Source organism: Ochotona princeps, chromosome 15 (assembly GCF_030435755.1).
Source record: "Ochotona princeps isolate mOchPri1 chromosome 15, mOchPri1.hap1, whole genome shotgun sequence".
Lineage (NCBI taxonomy): Eukaryota > Metazoa > Chordata > Mammalia > Lagomorpha > Ochotonidae > Ochotona > Ochotona princeps.
In genome coordinates, this window is record NC_080846.1 from 10,384,244 (window position 1) to 10,409,578 (window position 25,335).

Here is a 25,335-nt window from a genome sequence, read left to right on the forward strand (position 1 = left end):
AAAGCTGGGATTCAGATTTTTTTAGACTTGTTTGGAGAGAATACCAGAGAAGAGACAGACACTCCCCCAGACAGCCACAATGGCCAGTGCAGAGCCAGGCCCAGAGCCAGGAGCTTGGAGTTCATTTGGGTCTCCCACATGGATGGCAAGGGCCCAAGCATTTCTGCTTTTCCCAGGACATTAGCAGGGAGCCGAGTCAGGGTTCATACAGGATGTCAGCACGGCAGGCTGCAGCTTTACCTGCTGTGGCACAGAGCTGGCTCTGATGAGGGTCACCTCAACTTGTAGAGAGCAGCTTGGGTCATAGAGATCAGACTATTTTCAGTTGAGATCCTTAAGTTTTCAGAATTGAGACTGCTGAATGCTTTGCTACATCTTTCAGCTTCTTTTTGGGTAAAGTTTCTCACTTCCTACAACATAAAAATTGGCAAGTGTCTGGAAAGAAAACCAGCACACTATGACGGGTCATTTCCCAGCATGCCCCTCTCTCGGGATCTTTGCCTCTCCTGTCCTGGCTACCTGTCCCAGGTCCCGCCTGGGTGCGGCCTACATGCTCTCCGGCTCCTCCTGCGCTCCCTGCCAGCGAGAAACGGGAGGTATGCACAGGTCATCTGTGAGCCCCAGCTGGGATACCTGCTCGGATGTTTTGTCTGTTTTATAATTTACTTGTCTTGAATACCTGCCTCCCCAAATGTCTATGTAATACACTTAATACATTCTTATTGAGAGGCCTATTTAGGAATTACATGGGACATACCAATGGTTTAGGGTTTGATGGCTTGTCTACTCTGCCAAGTTAGAGTGAGGTATTATAAATAAAACCAATTTCTAGGGCCTGCTGAAATTCACATTTAACAAGTTGGTCTGTAATTGGAATTGTCCCTTACTAGGTGGAAAGCGAAGATCGTTTCTGTACACTGTCTTGAGCAGCAGGCAGGAACAGGCATCAGTGTTTGAGGAGAACAGTCGTGGGTCTCACCGAGCGCCATGCTGGTCCTGAAGGGCACACCGTTCAGGACTCAGGAGAGCTCATGAGCACCAATCCAGAGCAGGCAGGCGGGCAGTCTGTGGGTCCCAGTCACGTGAGGTCTTTGCCACTCACAACCTTTCCATGTGGAGGCCCTTTGAGCATTCTAAAACTGACAGCATGTTTAAGGAATTATGAAAAACCTTTTTTATTCTCCCTTTGAAGGAGCCTGTGCCCGCACTGTTGGGAACGGCGCAGGTGCAGCTGCCGCAGGCCCCAAGCTGTGTTTCAGTCCTCCTGCGTGGCTGCAGCTCTGACAAACCCCGTGACCTTCATCATGACTCCATGGGCGTCTCTGAGCTCCTGCTCCCGAAAGGGCCACTCACAGATGAGCTTCTTGCATTGCCGAGAACAAGCCGCTCTCGTCTTCCAAATGCTTCGTTTACTGAAACACAGTACGTCACCAAGACTATCAGGTCAGGAAATTAGCATCCATAATATAAAGTCACTGAATGTGGAACAGAGCAATGACGCACTCTATGCTGGTTCTAAAACTAAATACTCAAGTGTCACTTTTCAAGTGGGAAAGCAAGTAACCCAGAAGGAAGCCCTCGGGGTCACCAGCAGCACGAGCCCCCTCACCTCGCAGGCAGAAGGGCGCAGCCCGGATCTGAGGGAGCGGGGTGTAGGAGAACCAAGCAAAGGGCAGACTCACTCACCCTGGTAACTGGGGGCGGGGGCAGGCAAGGACCACTGTCAGAGATCTTAGTGCATGTCCTACCTGCTTTCTCCGAACAGCTTTAAGACTTTTTTCAAATGTTCTACATGCATTTACATTGTGAAGAGAAGCCCCTGTGCACAGTTCCACTGGATCCTGTCTTAACATGCACTACCTCGGTGATATAGTCTATGTAAGCCACGTTCTGATATTAGTACTTCTAGAACTCACGTGGAAAGAGCAGGAAAACAGATTCTTACCTGAAGAAACGGTGCTTATATCCCAGACCCGAAGCCCTTCTTTCTGACCTCCAAAGGCATAAATAAACGGTAAGTCAGGGCAACAGGAGGAACAGAAGAGAACTCCCTGAGGGAGAAACAAGACAGCGATCTCAGAGTTTGCATGGCCCATTCATCTGGAACATTCTTCCTGCTGAGGATCTATTGTAGGACCCACTGAATGGGTTTCCCAGAACCCACCACAAAGCCGGCTCTCATTTCCTGTGATCTGAGCCAGTTGCCTTCAGGCCAGTGGCCAGCCTGGGAGGACGCGTGTGCTTCTAACCACTCGGCTGCCTCACCATCTGTCAGGGATTTCCTCATCACTCTAATCTGGTATATATTCTTGTTTTTTTAAAGATTTATTTATTTTAAGGCCTGGCAGCGTGGCCTAGCGGCTAAAGTCCTCGCCTTGAAAGCCCCGGGATCCCATGTGGGCGCCGGTTCTAATCCCGGCAGCTCCACTTCCCATCCAGCTCCCTGCCTGTGGCCTAGGAAAGCAGTCGAGGACGGCCCAAAGCTTTGGGACCCTGCACCCGTGTGGGAGACCCGGAAGAGGTTCCAGGTTCCCGGCTTCGGATCGGCACACACCGGCCGTTGCGGCTCACTTGGGGAGTGAATCATCGGATGGAAGATCTTCTCTCTGTCTCTCCTCCTCTGTATATCTGTCTCCTCCTCTCTGTATATCTGACTTTGTAATAAAATAAATAAATCTTTTTTTTTTTAAAGATTTATTCATTTTATTACAGCTAGATATACAGAGAGGAGGAGAGACAGAGAGGAAGATCTTCCGTCCAATGGTTCACTCCCCAAGTGAGCCGCAATGGCCGGTGTGTGCCGATCCGAAGCCGGGAACCTGGAACCTCTTCCGGGTCTCCCACACGGGTGCCCCTGTGGGATCCCGGCGGTTAAGGCCTAGGACTTCAGCCGCTAGGCCACGCCGCTAGGCCCTACTGGTATATATTCTGTAAGCCTTCACTCTCCTGACAGTGATACTACCAGGCATGAATAATAACCATTTTCAAGCCTATAATGCTTCCATTTTGATAATACTGGTGTATTACAGAAAATATTGACAAGAAAAAAACCACTTATTGTAATTTGGGATATAATTTTCTGGATTCAAACTTAAGGAATTAGGCATTTACATGTAAGCCTGGATCATACTATAGGAACATTCCTGGGCTGGTGCTGTGGCACAGTGAGGAAACCATCAGCTGCTACCTACGCAGGCACCAGTTTGAGTCCCAGTGCCTACATGGGAGAGCCAGGTGAGGCTCCTGGTTCCACTTGGCCAGCCCTGGCAACTGTGGCCATCTGGGGAGTGAACCAATACATGGAGGAACTGTCTCTGCAACCTGGACCTCTGCCTTTCCCTGAGTTACTAATGCACACATACACAACAGCTATGTTGTATTCTGCAATCTAACTCAGTGCCTGGCATACAATAGGTGTTCACCTGGTTGTTTTTATTTTTAAATTTTTATTTGAAAGGCTGGGTTACAGAAGGAGAAAGAGTGATTGATCTTCCATCTGCTAGTTCACTCCCCAGAAGGCCACAACGGCTGGAACTGGGCCAGTCCAAAGTCAGAAGCCAGGGGCTTCTTCCGGGTCTCCTACATGGATGCAGGGCCCCAAGGATTGGGCCATTTGCTGCTGCTTTCACAGGCCATTAGCAGGGAGTTGGATTAGAAGTGGAACTAGCCGGGCCTAGAACGATAGCATAGTGGCTAAAGTCCTCACCTTGCATGCACCGGGATCTCATATGGTCGCCGGTTCTAATCCCGGAGGCCCTGCTTCCCATCCAGCTCCCTGCTTGTGGCCTGGGACAGCGGTTGAGGTTGGCCCAAAGCCTTGGGACCCTGTACCCACATGGGAGACCCAGAAGAAGCTACTTGCTTTGGGCTTTGGATTGGCTCAGTTCCAGCTGTTACGGCCGCCTGGGGATTGAACTATCCGACGGAAGATCTTCCTCTCTGTCTCTCCTCCTCTATGTATATCTGCCTTTCCAATAAAAATAAACAAATCTTTTTTTTTAAAAAGGTGGAACTAGCCAAGACATGAGCTGGTGCCCATATGGGAAACTGCCATCAGTGGAGGCTTAACCCAGTGCTGCGTGGCACTGGCCCCCTACCAGGTTGGTTGCGGTTTGCTAGCTTACAATAAATTAGTTCTACAACAGTGGTGTGATAAACTGATCCAATGCTTATGGTGTGCTAAGCATCATGATTTTTTAGGGAGGAAAAAAGATATGGCTGCTTCAACTGTGTTCTGGAAAAGCAGTCTCTCCACCCTCCTTGGGCTTACCTTACACCCGGTAGTCACGCGAAGTGGAACACGAACTAGAACGTCATTTAAAATTGTCCTCAGTCAAAAAGTCCCCATCAAAATTAGCCTCCCAATCATCCATATTATTAAATGCAGTGATTTCCAGAGAAGGACAAGCAGTTTGGGTGAGAAACAGAAAACTAAGAGACCCGAGCAAATCCTTACCATCCTCATGTCCCTGGAGTGAACGAGACTCGGCCTGTCTCCTAGGATGTCCCAGATCTTCACGTGCTTGTCTGCTGACGCAGTCACAAGGCAGCCCTTGATCTGACTGCTGAGATCGAGTCCTGAGGAAGAGATCAGGTCAGACTCTCACCTTGAAATAGATTTACTTTCTCCTAGGTGGACAGAATCAAACGCTATTCTTACTCACCGGAGATTTCATCATTGTGTGCATTAAGTGTAAAAACTGGCTTGTCTGAACGTGCATCCAAATTGTACACAAAGCCGTCATCTGTACTGGCCTGGAAGGCAGGAGGGGTACAGTCAGCTATGTGACCACACAGAATTCAGCAACAGGAAAAAGCATTGCAGAATAAATCATAGCAAATGCAACTCATCTGTGGAGCTTACTACTGTGCGTGTGGACATAAAGGATTACTTCTGGAAGAGCTATGTCAGGGACCTATAAACCCACTCTGATGTGCCCATGAGGGAGACAGCCAGGAGCATGGCGCGGCGCTGGGCGGGCTGGAGATGGGATGTGGAAGCACAAAGGTGAGAGTCACATCCCCATGGGCACAGGTGACACACTTGGCAGTGTGACAATAAGAGCAGGTTTCTACAGGCGGAGTGAGACGGTGGCTGAGTGACACATTCCCAGTCACCGCCAGTGTGTGCGGGGAGTCATGCATGCACTCGGCGCGAGAGCTAAGAGGCCGGAAGTGGGTATCACACAGGGAGGGAGGGGGTGAGCTCTGGGGCCAACTGTGCGGCAGAGGGATGTGTAAGGAAGGAAGAGGAGTGGGCGGGCTCCACCATGAAAGGGGAAAAAGTGAAGTGGGAAGTTTAACTGCATGGTAGGCCAACTTACACAGGTGTTCAGAGACTACGCCATATTCTGTATTACATGTTAATTATTTTCAAGAGAAAATGTTTAAAGAGCAGTGCACTGACAGCAGAGGCCTGTGCTGAGGTATGTCAGGAACCTGAGCAGATCTTTAAGGAAACTCCCTCTTTATAAAACACCACATGACTATTCTAGGAAAACTCGAAACCTGGATGTATTATAGCTTCTTTAATTAAGCTTCCCTTCCAGGTCAAATCCCCTTGAGGGATTAAGCCATCAGTGGGATGTTTGCAGGCCACGTGGAGTGCTGCCTCAGTGCAGACAATCAGGGTCATTACGGAACGGCTGCTCACTTCTTGTTCCTTGGGAGACGGTGGCTGCTAACCACAAAGGCGCGCTCTCGTCACCAGCGCGCCACTTAAGCATGAGGAATTAAATAGAAGAGTATCATGAACTGACTCAGCTATTCAAAAAAACGGATACTATGTATTTCAAAGAGTACTTTAAGTAAAATGATCTAAAGTGTTAAATAAAATGTGGCATACTTTGACATGACTGACAATTAGCAAATAATTTACATGTTCACTTATTTTAGTGTGACATTTGGTCAACCCTAATGCTCAAATAGTTCAGTGAAAGCTTTCTCCACAGCGAAATGAAAATGTTACTGGTAAACTGGGAAAACCATAGAGTACCACACACAGACTTACCAAGAAATGGCAGGGAGAGAAGTGGTTCCAAGTCACTCGCTCAATCTGTCCGCTGAAGCGCCACATCCGATTGCTGTCATCTGGACTCCGGCAGTCATACAAAGCCACCGATCTGGGGACACATTCGGGCAAAGGGAGGGTTGTCAGAGTCAGGGCTTCAAATGTCTTTTATGGACCTTCAGAGCTTGTTTGGAGGTTCTAGCAGGGGAGTGCAGCTACTCGTACACCCTTGACCGAAGACCGGTCCTCCTCTAGCGGGGGTGGTTGTCCTCTTCGACTGAGCGCGCGGCTTCGGGAGGGACGCACATGGAGCGGTGAGGGAGGAAGGGGACACCCGCCTAGCCAGCCACATCAGCCGAATCAACCCTGGCAATCAATGGGGTGACAGATGTCGCAGCCAGATCACCCTCACATCCCGAGTGTCTTTTATGTGTAATGAAACAGTAATAAAACAAACATGGTGAAGTCAAAATTCCATCATTGGAAGCCTGCTTTAGGATTTAAACACCATGGTGTTAAACTGTTTGAGTTTCAGAATTGGTAGTTTCTGGTCCTGTCATGTGAAGACACTGGCGGCTATCCACTAAGTGACCTTCCGCCTACAAAGTGACGCCTATTCCCAAAGTCAAGGACAGCCTCTGATTTCTTCCTAAGAGAGCTGAGAGTCAGACCTCAAGCCTGGATCACACTGGGGGCTCAATAAGCAGGTTTTTATGTTGAGGGTACCTAGTAGAATCCTCTTGAGTGAGAACTGAAAAATGTAAACACACTTCTCCCCTGAAGAGGGAGGGATACAGGACGACCACGAGCTGCGCAGAGCCTCCACCTGCCGTGCCAGCCACCCCCACAGCCCGTCTGGAATGGGAGCCCATGGCGACCTGTGCCTCTGGCTGCCGGCTGTGGCGGCCCACCTCCTCACTTCTCAGCGCCTGCCCTCTGCCACGTGACATGGGATTTCTTCCCGTAAGGCACAGGGAGAGAACAAGGAGCGTTCTCACTGTGAGCTTAGCTCTCCTGGCGCTTCTGACTTTGCTATGGGAAAGAGAACTGGCCAGCCGCTGGTTACCGAGAGCTGAGACTCCCTGGTAGGGTCTACAAAGGCCACAGTGCGGTAGCCCAGCCTAGACCACCGCAGCCCCAGAAAGCCATCAGAAGTAACTTTACTGTTTTAAGTCACTGACTTTGGGGATGTTTTCACACAAAAGCTACTATCCCCTCTAACAATCAAATTGCTGGTTGCTATAGTTCGGCTATTAAACCAGAACAACACTTCTTTGCAGACTGAAAGGGCCACAGACTAAGAGGAAAAAGAAGCAGTGCTATCTATTTCAAAACGTAGGTACAGCAGTAGTAGTCTTCTATGCTACCTCAGAAATACCAAGGGGTATTTCTGAATACATTTAAAAGGACAAAAATAGTAGGAATAACCACTTACTTATCATACGATCCAGATATCAAAGTCTGGGCTTCGAATGGATGAAACTGCAGAGTCTGGACCTAAAAAAAGGAAAGATAAAAGGACATTGATGCTTGTTTGCTTTGCTTCAAATGACCTAATTACAGCAAGAACGAACTGGCAGTGTCTCTCCACACTCTTCCCTTGGGAATTTGGAAGAAACAAAAATGTCCCGTACTGTCAAAGGGCAACTCATTCTCTCACGCAAAAGCTGGCACTTGCAGCTGGGTTGGCATCGAGGTGCAGAGGGTTAGGCTGCTGCTTGCAACACCAGCACCTTGTGGGTGTTAGCTCGCATGCCAGCTGCTCCACTTCCTGTCCGGCTCCACACTAAAGTGTCTGGGAAAGCAGCAGAGGATGGTCCAAGGGCATGGCCCTGCCACCCACGCGGGGATCTGGATGGAATCTCAGGTTTTAAGTCCTGCACCGCAGCCTTTAGGTGCGTGAGTGCCTTTTGAGGAACAAACCAGAAAAGAGAATCTCTCCCTGTAGCTCTGCTTTTCAAATAAGTAAATACATTTTAAAAAAGGAAAAAGCTGACACTTAAACAGATATAACATACCATTCCCCAAGATGTTTGGCAGAATATGCGGGTGCCTCAATTGTGAAAAGATGTTTGGAAAGAATGAGGGAGTGACCAAACCCAAGTGGGCCAGGCCACAAGCCGAGGGCCCAGGTACGCACCAGCACACTGGACCCCTGAGGGTTTTACAGTAAGAAAGCTTTTACGTTTTCAATTTTCACTGTCGTTTTTGGGACTGGCACTGTGGCACATGGATTAAGCCACCGCCTGAACCGCCCCCATCCCACATGTGCTCTGGGTTGAGTACTGGCTGGTCCACTTTGGATCCAGCTCCCTGCTGAAGGCAGCACATGGCCCAAAGTGCCTGGGTCTTGTTCTCTCCTCTCCCTCTCTGTTAACTCTGCCTTCCAAACACATAAATCCTAGAACAGCAACGTTAAGATCCAGTAAGATAACATGTGAAAAAGTACTCTGTAAACTACAAACATCCATATAAAAATTCTGAGATTATTCTGCTCGATTTCCCAGAACCTCTTTTATCCAATAAAGCGCCATGCCTTGGGGAGGGTGTTTGCTGAAGCAGTTTTGATGCTGCTCGCTGTGCCCATAGCCATGCCTGGATTGGAGGCTATAGTTTCCATTTCAGCTTCCTGCTAAAGCCTGTCCTAGGAGACAACAGGTGACGGACGAAGTGCCTGGGTACCTGCCACCCACCTGAAGACCCAAATGAGATCCAGGCTGCAGCTTTGGCCTGGCCCAACCCTGACAGTTGTGGGCAGAAGAGCTCTCTGCTTTTTAAAAAGTTATTATTACTTTTTATTGCAAAGTCATACATACAGAGAGGAGAGAGAGGAAAATCTTTCATCCGATGATTCACTCCCCAAGTGAGTGCAATACTCAGAGCTGAGCCAATTCGAAGCCAGGAGCCTCTTTCAGGTCTCTCTGACGCGGGTGCAGGGTCCCAGTGCTCTGGGCCGTCTTCAACTGCTTTCCCAGGCCGCAACAAGGGAGCTGGATGGGAAGTGGAGCTGCCAGGATTAGAACCGGCGTCCATATGGGATCCCAGTGTGCTTAAGGCGAGGACTTTAGCCACTAGGCCACTGTGCTGGGCCAAGAGCTCTCTGCTTTCAAAATATAAAAATTTAATAGGCCTAGAATGATGGTTCAATTGGCTAATTCACCCCTTGCAAGTGCTAGGATCCTATATGGGTGCCAGTTCGTATCCCAGCTGTTCCACTTCCTGTTCAGCTCCCTGCTTGTGGCTTGAGAAAGCAATAGAGGATGGCCCAAAGCCTTGGGACCCTGCACCCACGTGGGAGACCTGGAAAAAGCTCCTGGCTTGGGACTGGCTCAGCTCTGGCTGTTGCGCCCATGTAGGGTGTGAGCCAGCAGAGGGGAAATCTTTTCCTGTCTCTCCTTTCTCTGTAAATATACCTTTACAATAAATATTTAACAAATAAAGATTTAAAAATCACTTACCTTGTCTGTGTGCACAGCGAGGCTAGCTGCTGGTTTTCCCACAGACATGTCCCACAGAATTACAGTGTTGTCTGCTGACGCACTTGCCAACACGTTTCTGAGAAAAAAAAATTAGATGAATTTTTAAAAGATTAAGAGCATTAAGAAAGGGATTCCATCAAAAACAATAAAATACTTACTAAATTTAACAAAAGAAATGCAAGACAAATATAATGCAACTATAAAAGATGTAGATATCAGAATGCTTCAATAATTGGAAAGACGTGCCATGTTCATGTACGGGAAGGGTTAACCTTGCTACGCAGAAACATCTACAGCACAGTCAGCCCGCTCAAAGATCAGCGATTTTTTTTTTTTAACAGAAAATGACAATTCTGAAATTAATTTGGAAATGCAAGGGTCCACACTAACCAAAATAATCCTGAAAAATAAGAGCAAAACTATGAAGTTTCCAATGTCAAAACTTAGCAAAAAGCTACAGTAATGACAGTAATGTTCTGGGCAAGGTAAGCACGTGGAGTCCAGATTAAAACCCTGCATTTACAGCTATTGACTTCTGACAGGGGCAGGGAAAATTAGTGTTCAACGGGGCGAAGAAATCTTTCCAAATATCAGTTCAGGAATAGCTGAATATTCTTAGGTCACACAATCAGGTGGGCTTTACACACACACACAAACTCAACATGGGCTACAGGCATAAATGGAGGAGCAGTGGAGGATGGCGTAAGTACCCGAGCCCCTGCACCCATGTGGAAGGCCTGGAGAGCCTCTGGGTTCCTGGTTCCGGCCTTTGTGGCCATCCGGGGAGTGAACCAGCCGATGGAAGAGCTGCTTCTCCGCACCACCCCCAACTCTGCCTTTCAAGTAGACAAAATAAATCGTGAAAAATAAATAAATAAATAAATAAATAAAAACAACAACAAAACTGAAAGGACAGCCATGAATGAGAGAAAACATTTGTAACTCATAAGAGATTTATATCCAGACTTTGTAAGGAACCACAATATAACATCAACAACACAACTAAAAATTAGGAAGAGCCAAACAGAAGCTTCTCCTAGAGTTGATCACGTGATAATTCAGTTCCTCATTCAAAAGTGTAAGCCAAAGCCACAATGAGAAACCACTTCACACCTCCTGGAAAAGTGAGGGACAGAAAACCAGGAAGTAAACACTGGAGAAACTGGGATCCTGCATGCACTATCAGTGCGAACAAAAGTGGAAAATTGCACAGTGTCACCTCACAAAACATCAAGATTCAGCAGTAACATTTTTGGGTGCATACGCCAAACAAGTGAGCAGAAACCCTACCAGACACTTGTACACTCCCATTCAGAGCAGCAGCATTCCCAACAGCCGCACAGTGCAAGCTAGCCACGTGTCTACTGCTGAATGCGTGAATACAACCTGGCATCTGTACAGAATAGACTATCACCCAGCCTTAGGAAACCAACACGTCACCAAATGGATGAACTGGAAGACATTTACTATTACCTGAAATAAGCCAGTCACAATAAACACTGCATGATCCCATTCCTAGCAAGTACTGGGAAAGTCAGATTCAGACACTGCAAGCGCAGCAGTGGTCGCGGCACCTGGGGAAGGGCCAGTGTCTGTCTGAAGCATTAGTATTTGAAGGGTGTAGCCGTTCATGAAGAGACGGACGGGGGGGATGGCTCACAACAGCGAAGGTATCACAAGCCCTAAACTTAGGACTGGTTAAAGCATTAAACTGTTACATATATTTTATCACAATTTAAAGAAAAAATATCCAGATTATGTGGATGAGACAGCAAAGAGTGGTCCCCTCCCCATGTCCCTCTGCAAACATAAGAAAAAGAACTGCAAAGTTCGTCCCACCACCTTCCTCCATACCTTGACTCTCCTCACCCTAACTGGAGGCCCACATGGGTGAGTATCCCCTCCACCATGTAAACAATATTAAAAATAAAATCATTTTTTAAAAGCCCAATGCAGTGGAAGGAGCACATCGTACTGCAGCAGGGGCACCTCTTTCCTGCGGGGAGGGGGGCGGCTGGTCAGTAGATGCCCCGAGCGCTGAGCTGGCAGGTGATGCACAGGTGCATGGGCAGTGGTCCTGCAGGCGAGGAACCAGGGAGGGCACGGCCCACAGCATAAGGAGACATACGGGTATGGGCATCAAGTCATGCCACAATGGCCACCTTCCACAGTCACTCAGGGGTTACTTCTTCATACCTGATTAGCTTATTCCAGGAGAGGTCAAGGATGGCATCACTATGGCCTTCTGCTGAGGAACTCTGCAAGAAATACCGTGATTATTCTTTGTATTCTAGTTCCTACAGAGAGTTCCTCTAGCCCACTTGCAAGATCTTTTAACTCTTAAGATTATTGTTTTGATATGACCGTAAGTTACTTCAGGAACTAAAGAACCATCCCCTATTACTTTAGGTATCCATAATAAAAGTCCTGGATTGGGAAGATAGTAGTTCTTAACTTATGTCTTTAGTTCTCGAAGTATCACTATTGTGCCTCACCCCACTCCCCCAATAAAGCCTAACATTAAAAGCTACCAAAAATGCATACAAACATATTTATATGCGACCTAATCAAAGATACATAGCAATTTTCTTCAAAGTTCAAACTAGCATATGAGTATGCAATGCTACTATTCCTGTGGAGAATCACATCCCGAGATGAGAGTAACAGATGCATGGAGCTTTACGCAACCAGAAATAAATTTTCCTGGGATTGGCTTGTTGAAACTACAAATAACAGTAACGTCACCACTACTCAACCTCTTCTACCAAGAGTCATGAAGAAGCCTATGTTTTTATTACTCTAGCATCCATCATTAACTTACTGGTACATATCAAAAGAGTGTAAGTATCCAGTAACATCTTTACCTTCTTTCCCTTTTTTTTCTTCTTTTTTGAAAGCTTACTTCCAAGTGTGAAGACTGGCTCTAAAGAGTCCACTATATCAAGGTCCCAAACTTCAATCACAGGGGTCATGTTTCCCACAGCAATGTAATTTCCTATAGGAGGAAACAACACACTTGTGATTTCTAAGGAAAAAAGACAAACACGTCTTCTACTCTAGCCCATTACACTGCACTGACTGTGTCACAGCTTAGACAGTACTTCTCAGACAGCCCTGACCCACATCAAGCGCTGTACCTTGGGGGCCCGTGTCCCGCGCCCTCCTGCACAGGCTGCTCGGAGGACAAGGATCAGGTCAGATTTAAGGAACAAATGTAAACAGATGGATGTCAAGTTGGCCAGTGATTTTTACACAAGGACAGAGTGTGGCTACACAGACTGACCGGAGACCCTCACTAACTGTAAACAGGCCTCTTGATTTCAGTTTTACACGAAGCTTTCTGAAACTGGGAAAATGCCACCAAACTCTAGCTGGTAACAAGGGATGCAGAAGCCACCCGGAACTGGGTGTTTACGGTCCTGAACAGTTCTTCCAGCCCTGGCCTTTACCCTAGAGTGGAGCCACCAGCTCATGAGCTTAGCTTGAGTCTGGGAAAAATGAACCTCCAAGAGTTGTTGGAACTACATGACTATTACAAAAAACAACACTAACTTCATCCTAGCAACAATTCTGAAAGCACGCAGAGAATATGACTTTATAAAGCTAGGAAAAACCAGAGGACCAAGGCTCCTTTACCAGTAGAGTCATCGGGGCTGGGATCAAAGTTCAGCCATTCGACACTCAGAGGATAGGCAGACAGCAGGATGTCATGGTGGACGTAGAAAGAGTCTTCTTCATGATTATAAACTGAAAACAATTGAGAAAAGAGACTTTATTGAAAGAGACATCATATTTCACAGAAAGGCACCGACTTCTAGCAAAACAATGGGCGTCACCGTGGGTAATGTGAGACATGCTTGATTACATGAACAAGGCGTTCTAGTCATTACCATGAGGGAGAAATCTGCATAAAATTGAATATGCTGTTATCACATGGCAGCCTCAAACACAAATACTGACAGATACTCCACTGCATGCCTGCCAGGTAAATGGTCCTGTCTTCCAGGTCACTATGGAAGACAACTCCACAAACAGTGCTCACTAGTTTCTATTTATTTTCTAAAGATTTAGTTGATTATAAGCCAAAAAGAACAAACAAAATAGCACTGCATGTATCTAGAACTCTAAATATTTTTCAAAAATTACTCTGACTTACGAAGACCAACGACACACAAAGCTCTTGAGGACACTCTTTTAGACTTAAGACAACTAACAGAATTAGCTCTTCCATATTCAGTTATAAAGGAGCAAAACTGAGGACTGGTGCCATGGAATAGCAGGATGAGCCTCTGCCTATACTGCCAGCATCCCACAAGTACCAGTTCAAGTCCTAGCCACTCCATTTCTGATTCCACTGCCTGCTTATATGTGGGAAAACAGTGGAGGATGGCCTAAGTCTTTGGGACCCCGCACCCATGTGGGGGACCCTGAGCAGGCGCCTGGCTTCAGCCCAGTTCAATTCCGGCCACTGTGGCCATTTAGGGAGTGAACCAGCAGATGGCACACTCTCCTCATCTCTCCTCTGGTGTAACTCTGCCTTTCAAACAAAAATGTCTTTTTTAAAAAAGGAGCAAAAATGTTAAAAATGAGTGACTAAAAAGTCTTCTTAAAAAAATGATACAGGGGCCTGGCACAGTGGCCTAGCAGCTAAAGTCCTAGGCCTTACACGCCCCGGGATCCCATATGGGCACCGGTTCTAATCCCGGCAGCTCCACTTCCCATCCAGCTCCCTGCTTGTGGCCTGGGAAAGCAGTGGAGGACGGCCCAAAGCTTTGGGACCCTGCACCCGTGTGGGAGACCCGGAAGAGGTTCCTGGTCCCCGGCTTCGGATCGGCACAGAACTGGCCGTTGCGGCTCACTTGGGGAGTGAATCATCGGACGGAAGGTCTTCCTCTCTCTCTCCTCCTCTCTGTATATCTGACTTTGTAATAAAAATAAATAAATCTTAAAAAAAAAATGATACAGTGAAATACTGATAAGAGTCATACTTTTTATTAAGAAATAGTAATCACAAAATAAGCTCACTATTGCTTGTTAAAGCTGCTCAGCCCTAGGCTTCGGGGATATATCCTGTGATTAGCTGTCTAACTTTCTATCTACAAGAATGAATGTTGAAGGGAAAGGCAGTCCTGAAAAAAAATCATAAAAAACTGGTGACAATTCTTTACATTATCTGTGTTAGTCATGTCGGTTCCACATTCTGATCAGCTTCCAAATGCAATCGTGGAATTATTCTTGAACACAGATAAACTGAAGCGATTTGCAAGAGTCCCTTAAAACCCAAATAAACACCTATGAGGACCTAATGTGGAAGGTAAGCAGAAATATAACTGTTTTATAACTTCTTTCCCAACCCTTCTCGGATCCTGAGTTCACAGGAGAAATTCTAGAAAATCCTCAGAATGCATAAAAATCAATGATTACCAAAAAACAAGCTACTTGAGTTTCAATTTCTGGATACCAGAAAGGGTTTTAAGAAGAAAGCTAAGGGCTGGCATTGCAGCTGCTCCACTTCCAACCCAGCTGCCTGCTAACCGGGTGAGGCCAGCATGCAGCTGCAGGCTCCTCGCTTCAGCTGTGGCCAGCCCCAGCCATTTGCAGCCATTTGGGGGAATGAAACATTGGAAACCACTCTCTCTGTCACTCTGCCTTTCAAATGAAGTTATCCAAAAGAAAAACAGAATTTAGAAATTCAAGTCATTACCCATTTCAGATTATTGCCAGGTGTTTACGTCCGGCCTTGGCACAGACACTCCCTGAAGTGAGACAGCTGACTGCTATTGGTGAATACGATGTGCCCCCTCCCAACTCTCACTGCAGTTTAATCAACAGCGTCTCATGTTAACTGTATACAGAGGTGAAGACTTAATCCCACTATGGTGTTTAGAGGCAGGGCTCATTAAGGAGTAGCACAGCCTGAGCCTCTGTGGCTGTATGAGGAGGGGGGGAGAGCGCAAGGTGCGGCAGGCGTGCTGTCTAGCACTCCATGTGGCGCTCTGTGCGCCTCGGCACGCGGCCAGTGAGAAGGCCATCACTAGATGAGGGCCCTGCACCTTACAGCTCCAGAACTGTGAGCCAGAGACGACGCCTGCCTCGGGTATTTCATTATAGTATCAAAAAGCTGTTGGTACAGCGGTTAAGATGTTTTAATTCCAAAGCAGAGAAGGTGCTGTGTGCTGAATTACTATGAAGAAAGTAAAATGTACCGCCAAGGGGAAATATCTGAGATAACTCGGTTAAGCAGGACGAGACTCTGCCTATCCAGTACAGTCTTAACCCAGCGAAGGAAGAGCGGCCACACAACAAAGCCCAGGCAGCAAGCCAGCACCTCGGTGTGATGCCATTACACACTGTCCTGGAGCCTAGCACTATGGCTTAAGCCTGTTAAGCTGCTGCTTGCAATGTTGGCATCCCTTATAAATGATGGTTCAAATTCTGATTGATACCTCTGATCCAGTCCCCAGTAATGTGCCTGGAAAAGCAGCACAAGATGGTGCAAGTTCCTAGACACTTGCCACCCACATGCCAAATCCAGATGGGGCTCCAGGCTCCTGGCTTCATCTGGTCCAGCCTGAACTGTAACAGGTCATTTCGGGAATGAACCAGAGGATGGGAGCTCTCTCTTTTTCCCTCTCTCCCTGTAACTCTTTCAAATAAATAAATAAATAAACCTCCAAACATTTTTTTCTTTTGTCTTTATGTGTAGTTTCACTTCTAGATTTTCCATTTTCCATAGTGGGAATAAAGGTAAAAACTGAAAAAAGGAAAAAAAAAAAAGTAAAAACTGGTAAATAAAGCAAAGATTAAAACTTAAAAAACTCCTATTGAAATTTTTCAGGAGCCTATTTCCATAAAAGAGAAAAAAAACCAAAAACCAAAAAATACCCCCTGGTTCCAAAATGATGTATCAGACTACACATGCTGAGAACAATATCCAGGGAAGGCTGTGGAGAATTCACAAAACCAACTTCGACAGGGAAAATAGTACCAACTTTGGCATCGTACGGGTCAAAACAGGTCTGTGTGGCTCTCAGACAAATGACCACCAGGTTCCAGCAAGATCAGCACCACCAACAACCTAGCTATTTAGGACACCTGGTGTCTCCCTATTCCTGGGAACTGCTCGAACTGCAAGTGGGAGAAAGGCTGTATAGACAATGGTGTAAGCCTCAGTATGGGATCACAGGAGGTGGAGAGTGGTGAGCCAGCCAGGAGCTGGGGCTATGGAGACCATGGTGGAAGTCTAACATAACAACCCAGACCCGGGCCCGGCATGGTAACCTAGTGGCTAAAGTCCTAGGCCTTACACGCTGGGATCCCATATGGGCACTGGTTCTAATCCCAGTGGCCCCGATTCTCATCCAGCTCCCTGCTTGTGGTCTGGGAAAGTAGTCAAGGACGGCCCAAAGTGTTGGGACCCTGAACCTGCATGGGAGACCTGGAAGAGGCTCCTGGCTCCTGGCTTTGGGTCGGCTCAGTTCTGGCCGTAGTGGCTGTTTGGGGAGTGCGTCATCGACGGAAGCTCTTCCTCTCTGTCTCTCCTCCTTTCTGTGTATCTGACTTTCCAATAAAAATAAATAAATCTTAAAAAAAAAAAAAAAAAAAAAAAAAAAAAAAAAAAAAGAACCTAGACCTGGAACTCATTGGAGGGAGTAACACAAGTGACTGTCAACAAACAGCCATGTACCAACCACAATAAGTAAGTCAAACTGTAGACCTGTGGGTGACAGAGCTTAGAAACCTGCCCCAAGGAGAAGTTTCTGCTAACCAGAAATACAATGACCAAGAGCAAAAGAGGGGTAAAAGGTACAATTAATATTACTAAGACTCCCCTGCAAAGGAGCAAAAGCCTTTGCCAACCTCAGTTAACTGAGGAATACATAGAGAAAATGGGGGATACAGAATTCAAAACACTTGTTATAAAGCTTTTTATCAACAATGAGAAACACGTAAAATACAGCAGTTCAAGGAACTTAAGGAATATGTCACACAGGAAATAAATCAAATGAAAGCTGATATATCAGAAGTGAAGAAGTGGAACAAATTAGAAGTACAGTGGAGAGTCTCCAATATAGAATGCAGGAAGCAGAAGAAAGACTCGGCAATGACGGACATAGGACTGTTTATGAAGAACTACTCTATAGCAATAATATAGGGAATTTAGTGGAGGGGAAGGGGGTTTGCGGAGGGGGTAAGGAAAATCCCAGGGCCTGTGGAACTGCATCACAAAATGATGATGATGATGATAATAAGTAAAAAAACCAACGACAACAAAAAAACCAACTTCAGCAAAGCACGTGGGCTATGGCAGCTTCAGAGTCACAATCATCACTATTTCACTATTACTTGGGCAATGTTTTCATCAGGGACTTATCTCACTTACCATGCACCTCTAAGTTGCACTGCTCCTGTTCAGCTCGGCCACACACTATGAGATTGTCACTGGGTTTAATCAAGAAATCTTCACGTTCATATTGTTCCTGAGTGGAGAGAAAAACAATCATTGGCTAGAAGAGATACTCCGTTAGGTTTTCAAACACTTAAAACAGACTTGGAAAATGTCAGTGTTTACCGTATCCTTCAGCGTAACATAGGGATCTTGCTCATTGCTCCCATAGACTGTAAGTCCCAAGAGGGACTCCCCAAGAGTCTCAGCATCTGTAAAAGGAGGCATAAAATGACATGAGTAAACCGGCCACCTTGACAAAAAACAGGTTTCCTAAGACATTCATGTTTGGACTTAGCGCTAATCATCCGCTTTGGAACTGACCCTTAATCATGCACAGCTGTGAAAGGAAACGTACATAAAAAGCAGGAATTTAAAAACTGCTTATGTTCAACCTTGGGATGCATTTTTAATAGTTTCAGAATTTACAACCTTCCAGTGATAGAATAAGCCTTCTAGGGAGCTGGCATGATGGCTCAACTGACTAATCCTCTACCTGCAAGCACCAGTATCCCATATGGGTCCTGGTATGTGTCCCAGCTGCTCCACTTCTCACCCAGCTCCCTGCTTGTAGCTTAGGAAAGCAGACAAGGTTGGGGCAAAGCCTTGGGACCCTGTACGCACATGGGAGACCCAGAAGAAGCTCCTGGCTTCAGATCTGCTCAGCACTGGCCATTGTGGCCACTTGGTGAGTGAAACAGTGAACGGAAGATCTTTCTGTCTCTCCTTTTCTCTGTAAACCTGCCTTTCAATAAAATAAATAAACCTTAAAAAATTAAGCCCTTTCAGAAAACATCAGAACGAGCCTGAAACAACCCCCCGCACCACCATCACGGAAGCTGGCAATACCAGCTCACCGACCATGTTGTGTACCTGGTCTGATCCGACTGAGCTGTCCTGGCGTGCTGCATGACTGTGTAAGATGACAATGGCACCTGCATATATTCCATGCACACCTTCCTCTTTATCTCACCTCTAATTACTTACAATACGCAGTATACTATAAATACTATGTAAATTGTTGCTACATTGTGCTAAGCATAAGCACAAGAGGAAAGGTCTGTCTCTTCATGGCGATGCAGCCACTGCAGGTCTACATACATCTGTGCCACGGCAACAGAGCCCACAGGTGTGGAGCCCACGGACACGGGGCCGACTTTCCACCCTTTCCTCCAGCAAGCAGCACGCTCTGCTCCTGCCTCTCAGTTCACACCCCCTCCCCCAGGGCTTACACCTGCACTTCGGAGCTCCAGCTGCCCCTTTCTCTTCCCACCCACTGCTGCTCTTTCTAGTTAGCTCAAACAATGTCTCAAAATGCACATACTCTGGAAGACATGAACACAACAGAGGAAAAGCGTGTTCGGATGTAAGTGCAAGGATCTCACAACTGCATACCAAAAACCCTCAAAAAAACCCCTCTCAGACCTGCAGCGTTCAACACAGAATGCCTTTTTTTGTTTTAGATCAGTGGGTGGGACCTTAGCTTCCACACTCATTTAGGAAACACAAACCAGGCAGGTTTTGGGGATCTAATGCACTGGATCCCACCTGGGTCATCCTCGTCGTATCTGTCCAGGTCGTACTCGGCCAGCTCATCATCGTCCAGCGTCCTGTCGTCTTCCGGGTCACCATCCTCCAGGGACTCCCTTGGGCGTGCCTGGGTGCGTGCACTCTGCATGCCACCTTCCGAAGGACTGCCTGCCTCCTCTTCCTCACTGCCACCTTCTTCTCTACGGAAAAACAAACAGGGGAAGAGAAGTGACCCCTCCCAGCAACGGGGGCACTGAGTCGTCTTTACTGAAGACACAGTGCAGCTGGATGCCACCGCAGGCTGCAGCATCAGCCCTAAACTTACTGTAATTTCTCCTTTGCTTCAGCAATGAGGCGTTTTACTTCTTCTTTACTCAGCTCTACCTATAAGAGAACAGACATCTCATCAGTGCATTTAATAATATCATTAGAAGTTTACAAACACATGTAAAATACAATTTCAGGAGAGCCCATCAAGAATCAGGGGAAGGAATCTGGTGGAATTTCAAGACAGTTACATCTCGTATCAGAGTGCATGGGTTGGATTGGCTGCCTGTGAACACACAGCCTTGGAGGCAGCAGGTGGGTGGCTCCTGCAGAGTGGTACCTGCCACCCAGTTGGCTTCCAGTCAACCTCAGCTGTGGGGGCGTCTGGAAAGTCAAACAGCAGAGGGAGCTGTTATGGAGCATCAGGGTAATATCTGGGGGTGTGTAGTTCAAGTCCTGCCTGCCCCACATGTCCAACCCAGCTTCTTGCTGATGTGCCTGGGAAACGGCAGATAGCAGCCATGTACTTCGCTTTCTGCCAGGGATAGGAGCCCAGGATGGCTTCTGGCTCCCGGCTGCAGGCAGGCACAGCCCTAGCTGCTAAGGACAACGGGGGCGCTAACCAGCAGATGGAACAGAAATCCTCTGTCACTTTGCGTTTCAAACAAATAAACAAATCTTTAAGGCGTGTAGGAGTGGTGGTGAATCCAACAGACGGAAGATTTGTTTTTGTCTCTGCCTTTTGGATAAAATGAAAATAAAAGGTTTAAAAAAGATAAGAACCAAACATGAATTCAAACCTTCTAAAGTAACATCAGTGGAGTTTTAGACATCTGAAAATTAAGATTCCTTATCACCTGTCTGAAAATGATACTGATTCTACTCTCCTAACCTTAGAAGAGCCTGACTTCGTGACTGATTCTGTGGCAGCCCAACTGGTCTCTCAACTGCCTCGGAGCCCCAGGGAACGTCCTCCCACTTCCCTGCAGCCCTCCTCCCTCTCCCCTGCAGCCGCTCCTTAGCTCCCCCTGCACTGCTACCACTGCCTGCTATGCACTGAGCAGGCTCATCTCCCTGCAAACCCCGTTCAATCTCGACTCAACCGTCCACCCCCGAGCGGACCATTCCCAACCTATGCTCCATTTCCATTTCTTCCAGCAGTCCACAAAGACATTCTGCATCCTAACAGTTCAAAATCGAAGCTTCTCTTTTTACTTCAAAAACATTCCCTCACCTCGCCAATACCTCAGTCCCTTTAAACACCATCTCTAAGCTGTAACTTCTGACTAGCCACTTTCCATCCAAGCACACAATTCAGTTCTGGGCCTGTGGAGTGGGTACCTCCAGTTCGACAGAAAATCTCTTAAGATGTTTCATTGTAGGATACACTACAAGTCAGTGTAAAGTTTCATTACTTGAGACTAATCTGTCAAACATCTTTCATTAATCTAAGTTTTCTTCCTTGTCAAATCACAGAATAAATCCAACTCCCTCTTCCTGTAAACTTGCCAAACCATGGTTTCCAAACTGGTGTGCACACTGCCATCTCCTGGGCAGCCAAGGGAGCCCCAATACCTGGGGAGGGGCACAGGCCTGTCTTTCTCCTGTAGCCTCCACTGCCGGGGGGGCTCTCAGTGGGCAGACCCACCTGGAAATCTCTTCCCAGACTTGGGGAGGCATATGTTCCATTTGTGGGTTTCTCAGAATTTTTAGAAAAAGTTTATTCATGTTTATTTAAATGTCCCCTTTCAAAACATGTGTTCATTTGAAAGAGTTACAGCAATACCTGCCATTCAACGGAATGGCGGCACCAGCCAGGGCGGGGCCAGGAAGAAAACAGCAGCCTGGAGTTGCATCTTTGTCTCTCACGTGGGTGCAGGCACCCAGCCTCTTGGGCCACCTTGTGCTGCTTTCCCAAGTCCATCAGCAGGCAGCTGGAATAGAGGGGCAGCCAGGGTTCAGCCCTGCGCCCACAGGTTGCAGGCAGCCAGCTTAACATGCTGTGCCACAACCAGCTCCTTTACGCCCCCTTTGAATAACTGTCCTACTTCAACAGTGTTCGTCACTTAACCTTTAACACGGTTAATTTTTTGTCCCTCTTTTATTAAGAACTGAGTGCCCACTGCAAGCCAAACACTGGAGACAAGGGAGTAAACCAGCCTGGCACCCGAGCAGGCTGTTCCAATCCCTCACGGCCTTGAACTCCCGCTGCGTCCCCCTTCCCTGTGCCTGTCTGCTACATTCCGAGCAGACCCCTGGACACACTACAACTCCCCCAACCCCACCCAGGGCAACTCCTTCAGCTCCGTGCGTGCCTGTCCCAGGGCCCTGAACCGCCCGGCCCGCAGACGGCACCTAGAAACCCAAGGAAGCAATGGCTGCCGCGTTCCTTCCTCACCTCCCCCTCAGCTACAGACTTCTGGAAGCTTTTCCTCCGTCCCGTGGCTCTGCCACCGCTCACACCACCTGCTATCGGCGTCTTCTCAGCTGGACTGCCGGGCTCCGGCAGGCCACGCCCGGGAGCGGAGCCCGGGAGCGCCCACACCTGCGCCCCCTGCCCGGGGACCCCAGGCATACCCCACCCTCACGCCGCCGGCGGACTCGGCTGTGAGGAGGACCCCCGGGCCGGTGTTCCGGGACGCGGAGCCCCAGGCAGGGCTCACCCCGCAAATCTGCGGGAGGCCGCCCCCATCTCCAAGCGGCCGCGCCTCACCTTGTCCGGCGTCTCTTTCGCCACGCCGCAGCGGACCCAGGCCACGCACGTCACCTGGCGGCTGCGGTTCATGGTTTCCAGCGCAAGGACGAAAAAGAAAAAAAAGAAGAGGAAAAAAAAAAAGACGACGACCAGAGACCCGCCACGGGCACTCGCAGCTCACAGCCGCCAGCACACCGCAGACTCCTCAGGGCGCACGGCGCAGGCGCCGTCACCTGCTCCGCCCGCGTCGGCGCCGCTTCGACGTCATCCAGAGGCGCCCAACGGGAAGGTCGCGAGGCGTGGTGTCCGCGCGGGGTCCTTGTCGGGACCCGAGTCTGGCAGGACAGCGAGGGTCAAGGTCCCAGTAAGAAGATGTCACGGGCTCGGAGGACTTTAGAATGGAAAAATCTTCAGCTCCAAAGATCCGGGTTTTTGAGCTCTTCTTTCTTGCCTGTGTGACTCTGTAGCACGTTAAGCATCTGCATGGCGGGGCAGCATCGCACTTGGACACCAGTTTGTGTCTCGGCTGCTCCACTTCCCATCCAGCTCCCTGCTAATGCACCTGGGAAAGCAGTGGCAGATGGCCCAGTGCTTGGGACCCTGCACCCACAGGGGAGACCTGGAAGAAGTTCCTGGCTCCTAGCTTCAGATGGCCATTTGGGGAGCGAATCAGCAGACAGGTCTTTCTCTCCTCCGCGGAAATATGCCTTTCAGATGAAAATAAATAAAAATTTTAAATGGGGGGAGGGTGGCACGTGAAGAAACCTGACCAAGTGCTGTGTCCATTTTAAAGATGGGGAAGCCTGAGTCCCAGTGGTTGAGTGCCTCACTACCCTGACATCACGCCCAGAGGCACCTGCAGAGCCACAGCTGGCGCTGCCAGCGATCCCCCTGCACGCTGCCCGGTGCCCCTGCTGCCGGCCAGCCTGGGAAAGGGCTTGGGAAGAACTTACCCGCTGTTTGGGAGGTCAGGTGACGTGACGTGTTCACGAAGGCCCCTCACAGAACTCTTTTTCTCTAAGCCCACCTGGGGTTGCCTGGCTTTTTTTTTTTCTTTCTGAATGGAAGGTGGCCTGGCCATCGGCATTTTTCTTTCTTTCTTTCTTTTTTAAAGATTTATTCATTTTATTACAGCCAGATATACACAGAGGAGGACAGACAGAGAGGAAGATCCTCCATCCGATGATTCACTTCCCAAGTGAGCCGCAACGGGCCGATGCGCGCCGATCCAAAGCCCGGAACCTGGAACCTCTTCCGGGTCTACTACATGGGCGCAGGGTCCCAATGCATTGGGCCGTCCTCGACTGCCTTCCCAGGCCACAAGCAGGGAGCTGGATGGGAAGTGGAGCCGCCGGGACCAGAACCGGTGCCCACATGGGATCCCGGAGCTTTCAAGGCGAGGACTTTAGCCGCTAGGCCACTGTGCCGGGCCCCATCGGCATTTTTCATAAAAGGCACCAACAAGCTTGTCATCCTTAGGTGGTTTCCTACAATCTTGATATCTCTCTAGCAAAACACAAAGTTTAATTCTCACCACACTGCCAGCCTTGAATCTGGGCGGGTTCATGATGAGTCTAACCAATAAGACGTGACAGGAGTGTCCCTTCCAAGGTTAAGTCATCAGCAGGATGCAGGCTGGTTCGTTGGCCCTGACCCACTACGTGAGGCTTGACCGCATGGAGGGGACTCCTGTGGGTGCTCCATTAGAGATCGTTTCCTGAGTTCACCCAGACACGAAAGTGAAAGTGCCGTCAGATGACGCCAGCTCCCAGACATTGATGTTTCTGAGCTTCTGAGACTTCCCAGCTGGGACCCAGATGTGGTGAACAGACACAAGCCCACTCCACTGTGATCTGCAGAGTCTGGGAGTTCAATAAAATGATTGGTTCAAATCACTCTGTTTTTATACTTACATACTGTTTTATGGCGCATCGCAGGGACTGAAATTGACCATTTCAACCATTTTTAGGTTACAGGTGACTGGCATCAAGCACCAAGTCGCCAAGCTATGAGGTCATTTTTTACATGTAGCAATAATGAACAGGTGAGGAGTACATGTGACCTGGCCCACACCTGGCAGGGTCTCGCCAGGTGGGCTCACCGGGTGTCTCTTCTCCCTGGGAAATCGCGGCTGGTCCCTGCCTGGAGCCTGGGGCCCCCTGCAGAGTGAGCACTTGATACATTTTGTTACATGAATTCATAAGTTAACAAGCCCAAGGTGCACCAGCACTCCCATTATTTTCATGCTGCTAAACTGACATTCGACCACTTCCAGCCTCGGCTGGCCGTGAGCTCCCCCGGCAGCTGGCATTGTTAGTTCCTTATGACAAGGGTGGCAAGAGATTGAGCATAAATAGTTTTGTTTTTAAGGGAACTATTGCACATTTAACTCAGGAAGGCATCTTTGCCAAAGGCCAGGAAAAAAACAAACAAAAAAAGGTACTCAGTGACATGTTGGCTCTATTTGTAGTTAAAAATCCCAGAGGATTGAACCAAGGTCTCTGTCAAGCTCCTGCCACACCTTCCCACTAAGTGCCAGGTATAATTAGGCTCATAAGCCTTATTCCTAATTGGTCTTGGGTGCTGGGAAGCCAGTGGAATCTACATGTCCTCCTCCCTCAGAACAGGAGGCACTGCTTCACGGCCCCTCCTCTGTTTGCCCTGCAATGTTAGCTGATAAGGAGTTGAGGAAATAGTAGTAACTCCTCGTTACCAAGTGCTCCAGATTTGCAACAAAATCACATATGTAAAAAGGAGATTTTATTTTTCAAGACCCGACCTTTATTTCCAAGAACCACGGGGGCCTGTTGCCATAGTATTGTCTACATCTGGCTGTACACTTGACATGACAAATGTTAGCAAATACTGGTTGGATAAATGAATGACATTAGGTTGGTGCAGTGAAGTT

General features: G+C 48.1%; 1 protein-coding gene across 1 annotated transcript; it reads right to left on the minus strand.

Moving 5' to 3' along the window:
* Window positions 1-1,268: 1,268 nt before the first annotated feature.
* PWP1 (PWP1 homolog, endonuclein) lies at window positions 1,269-22,640 on the minus strand. The gene is made up of 15 exons (XM_004589570.3): window positions 22,446-22,640; window positions 19,791-19,849; window positions 19,484-19,665; window positions 18,062-18,147; window positions 17,873-17,969; window positions 13,126-13,236; window positions 12,354-12,484; window positions 11,686-11,747; window positions 9,469-9,565; window positions 7,446-7,507; window positions 6,011-6,122; window positions 4,665-4,755; window positions 4,457-4,578; window positions 1,946-2,051; window positions 1,269-1,412 (listed from the first exon to the last, which is right to left on the minus strand). Exons 1-15 carry the CDS (start codon window positions 22,515-22,517, stop codon window positions 1,303-1,305), a joined length of 1,500 nt encoding a protein of 499 aa, XP_004589627.2. The 5' UTR covers window positions 22,518-22,640; the 3' UTR covers window positions 1,269-1,302.
* Between the last annotated feature and the right edge of the window lie 2,695 nt (window positions 22,641-25,335).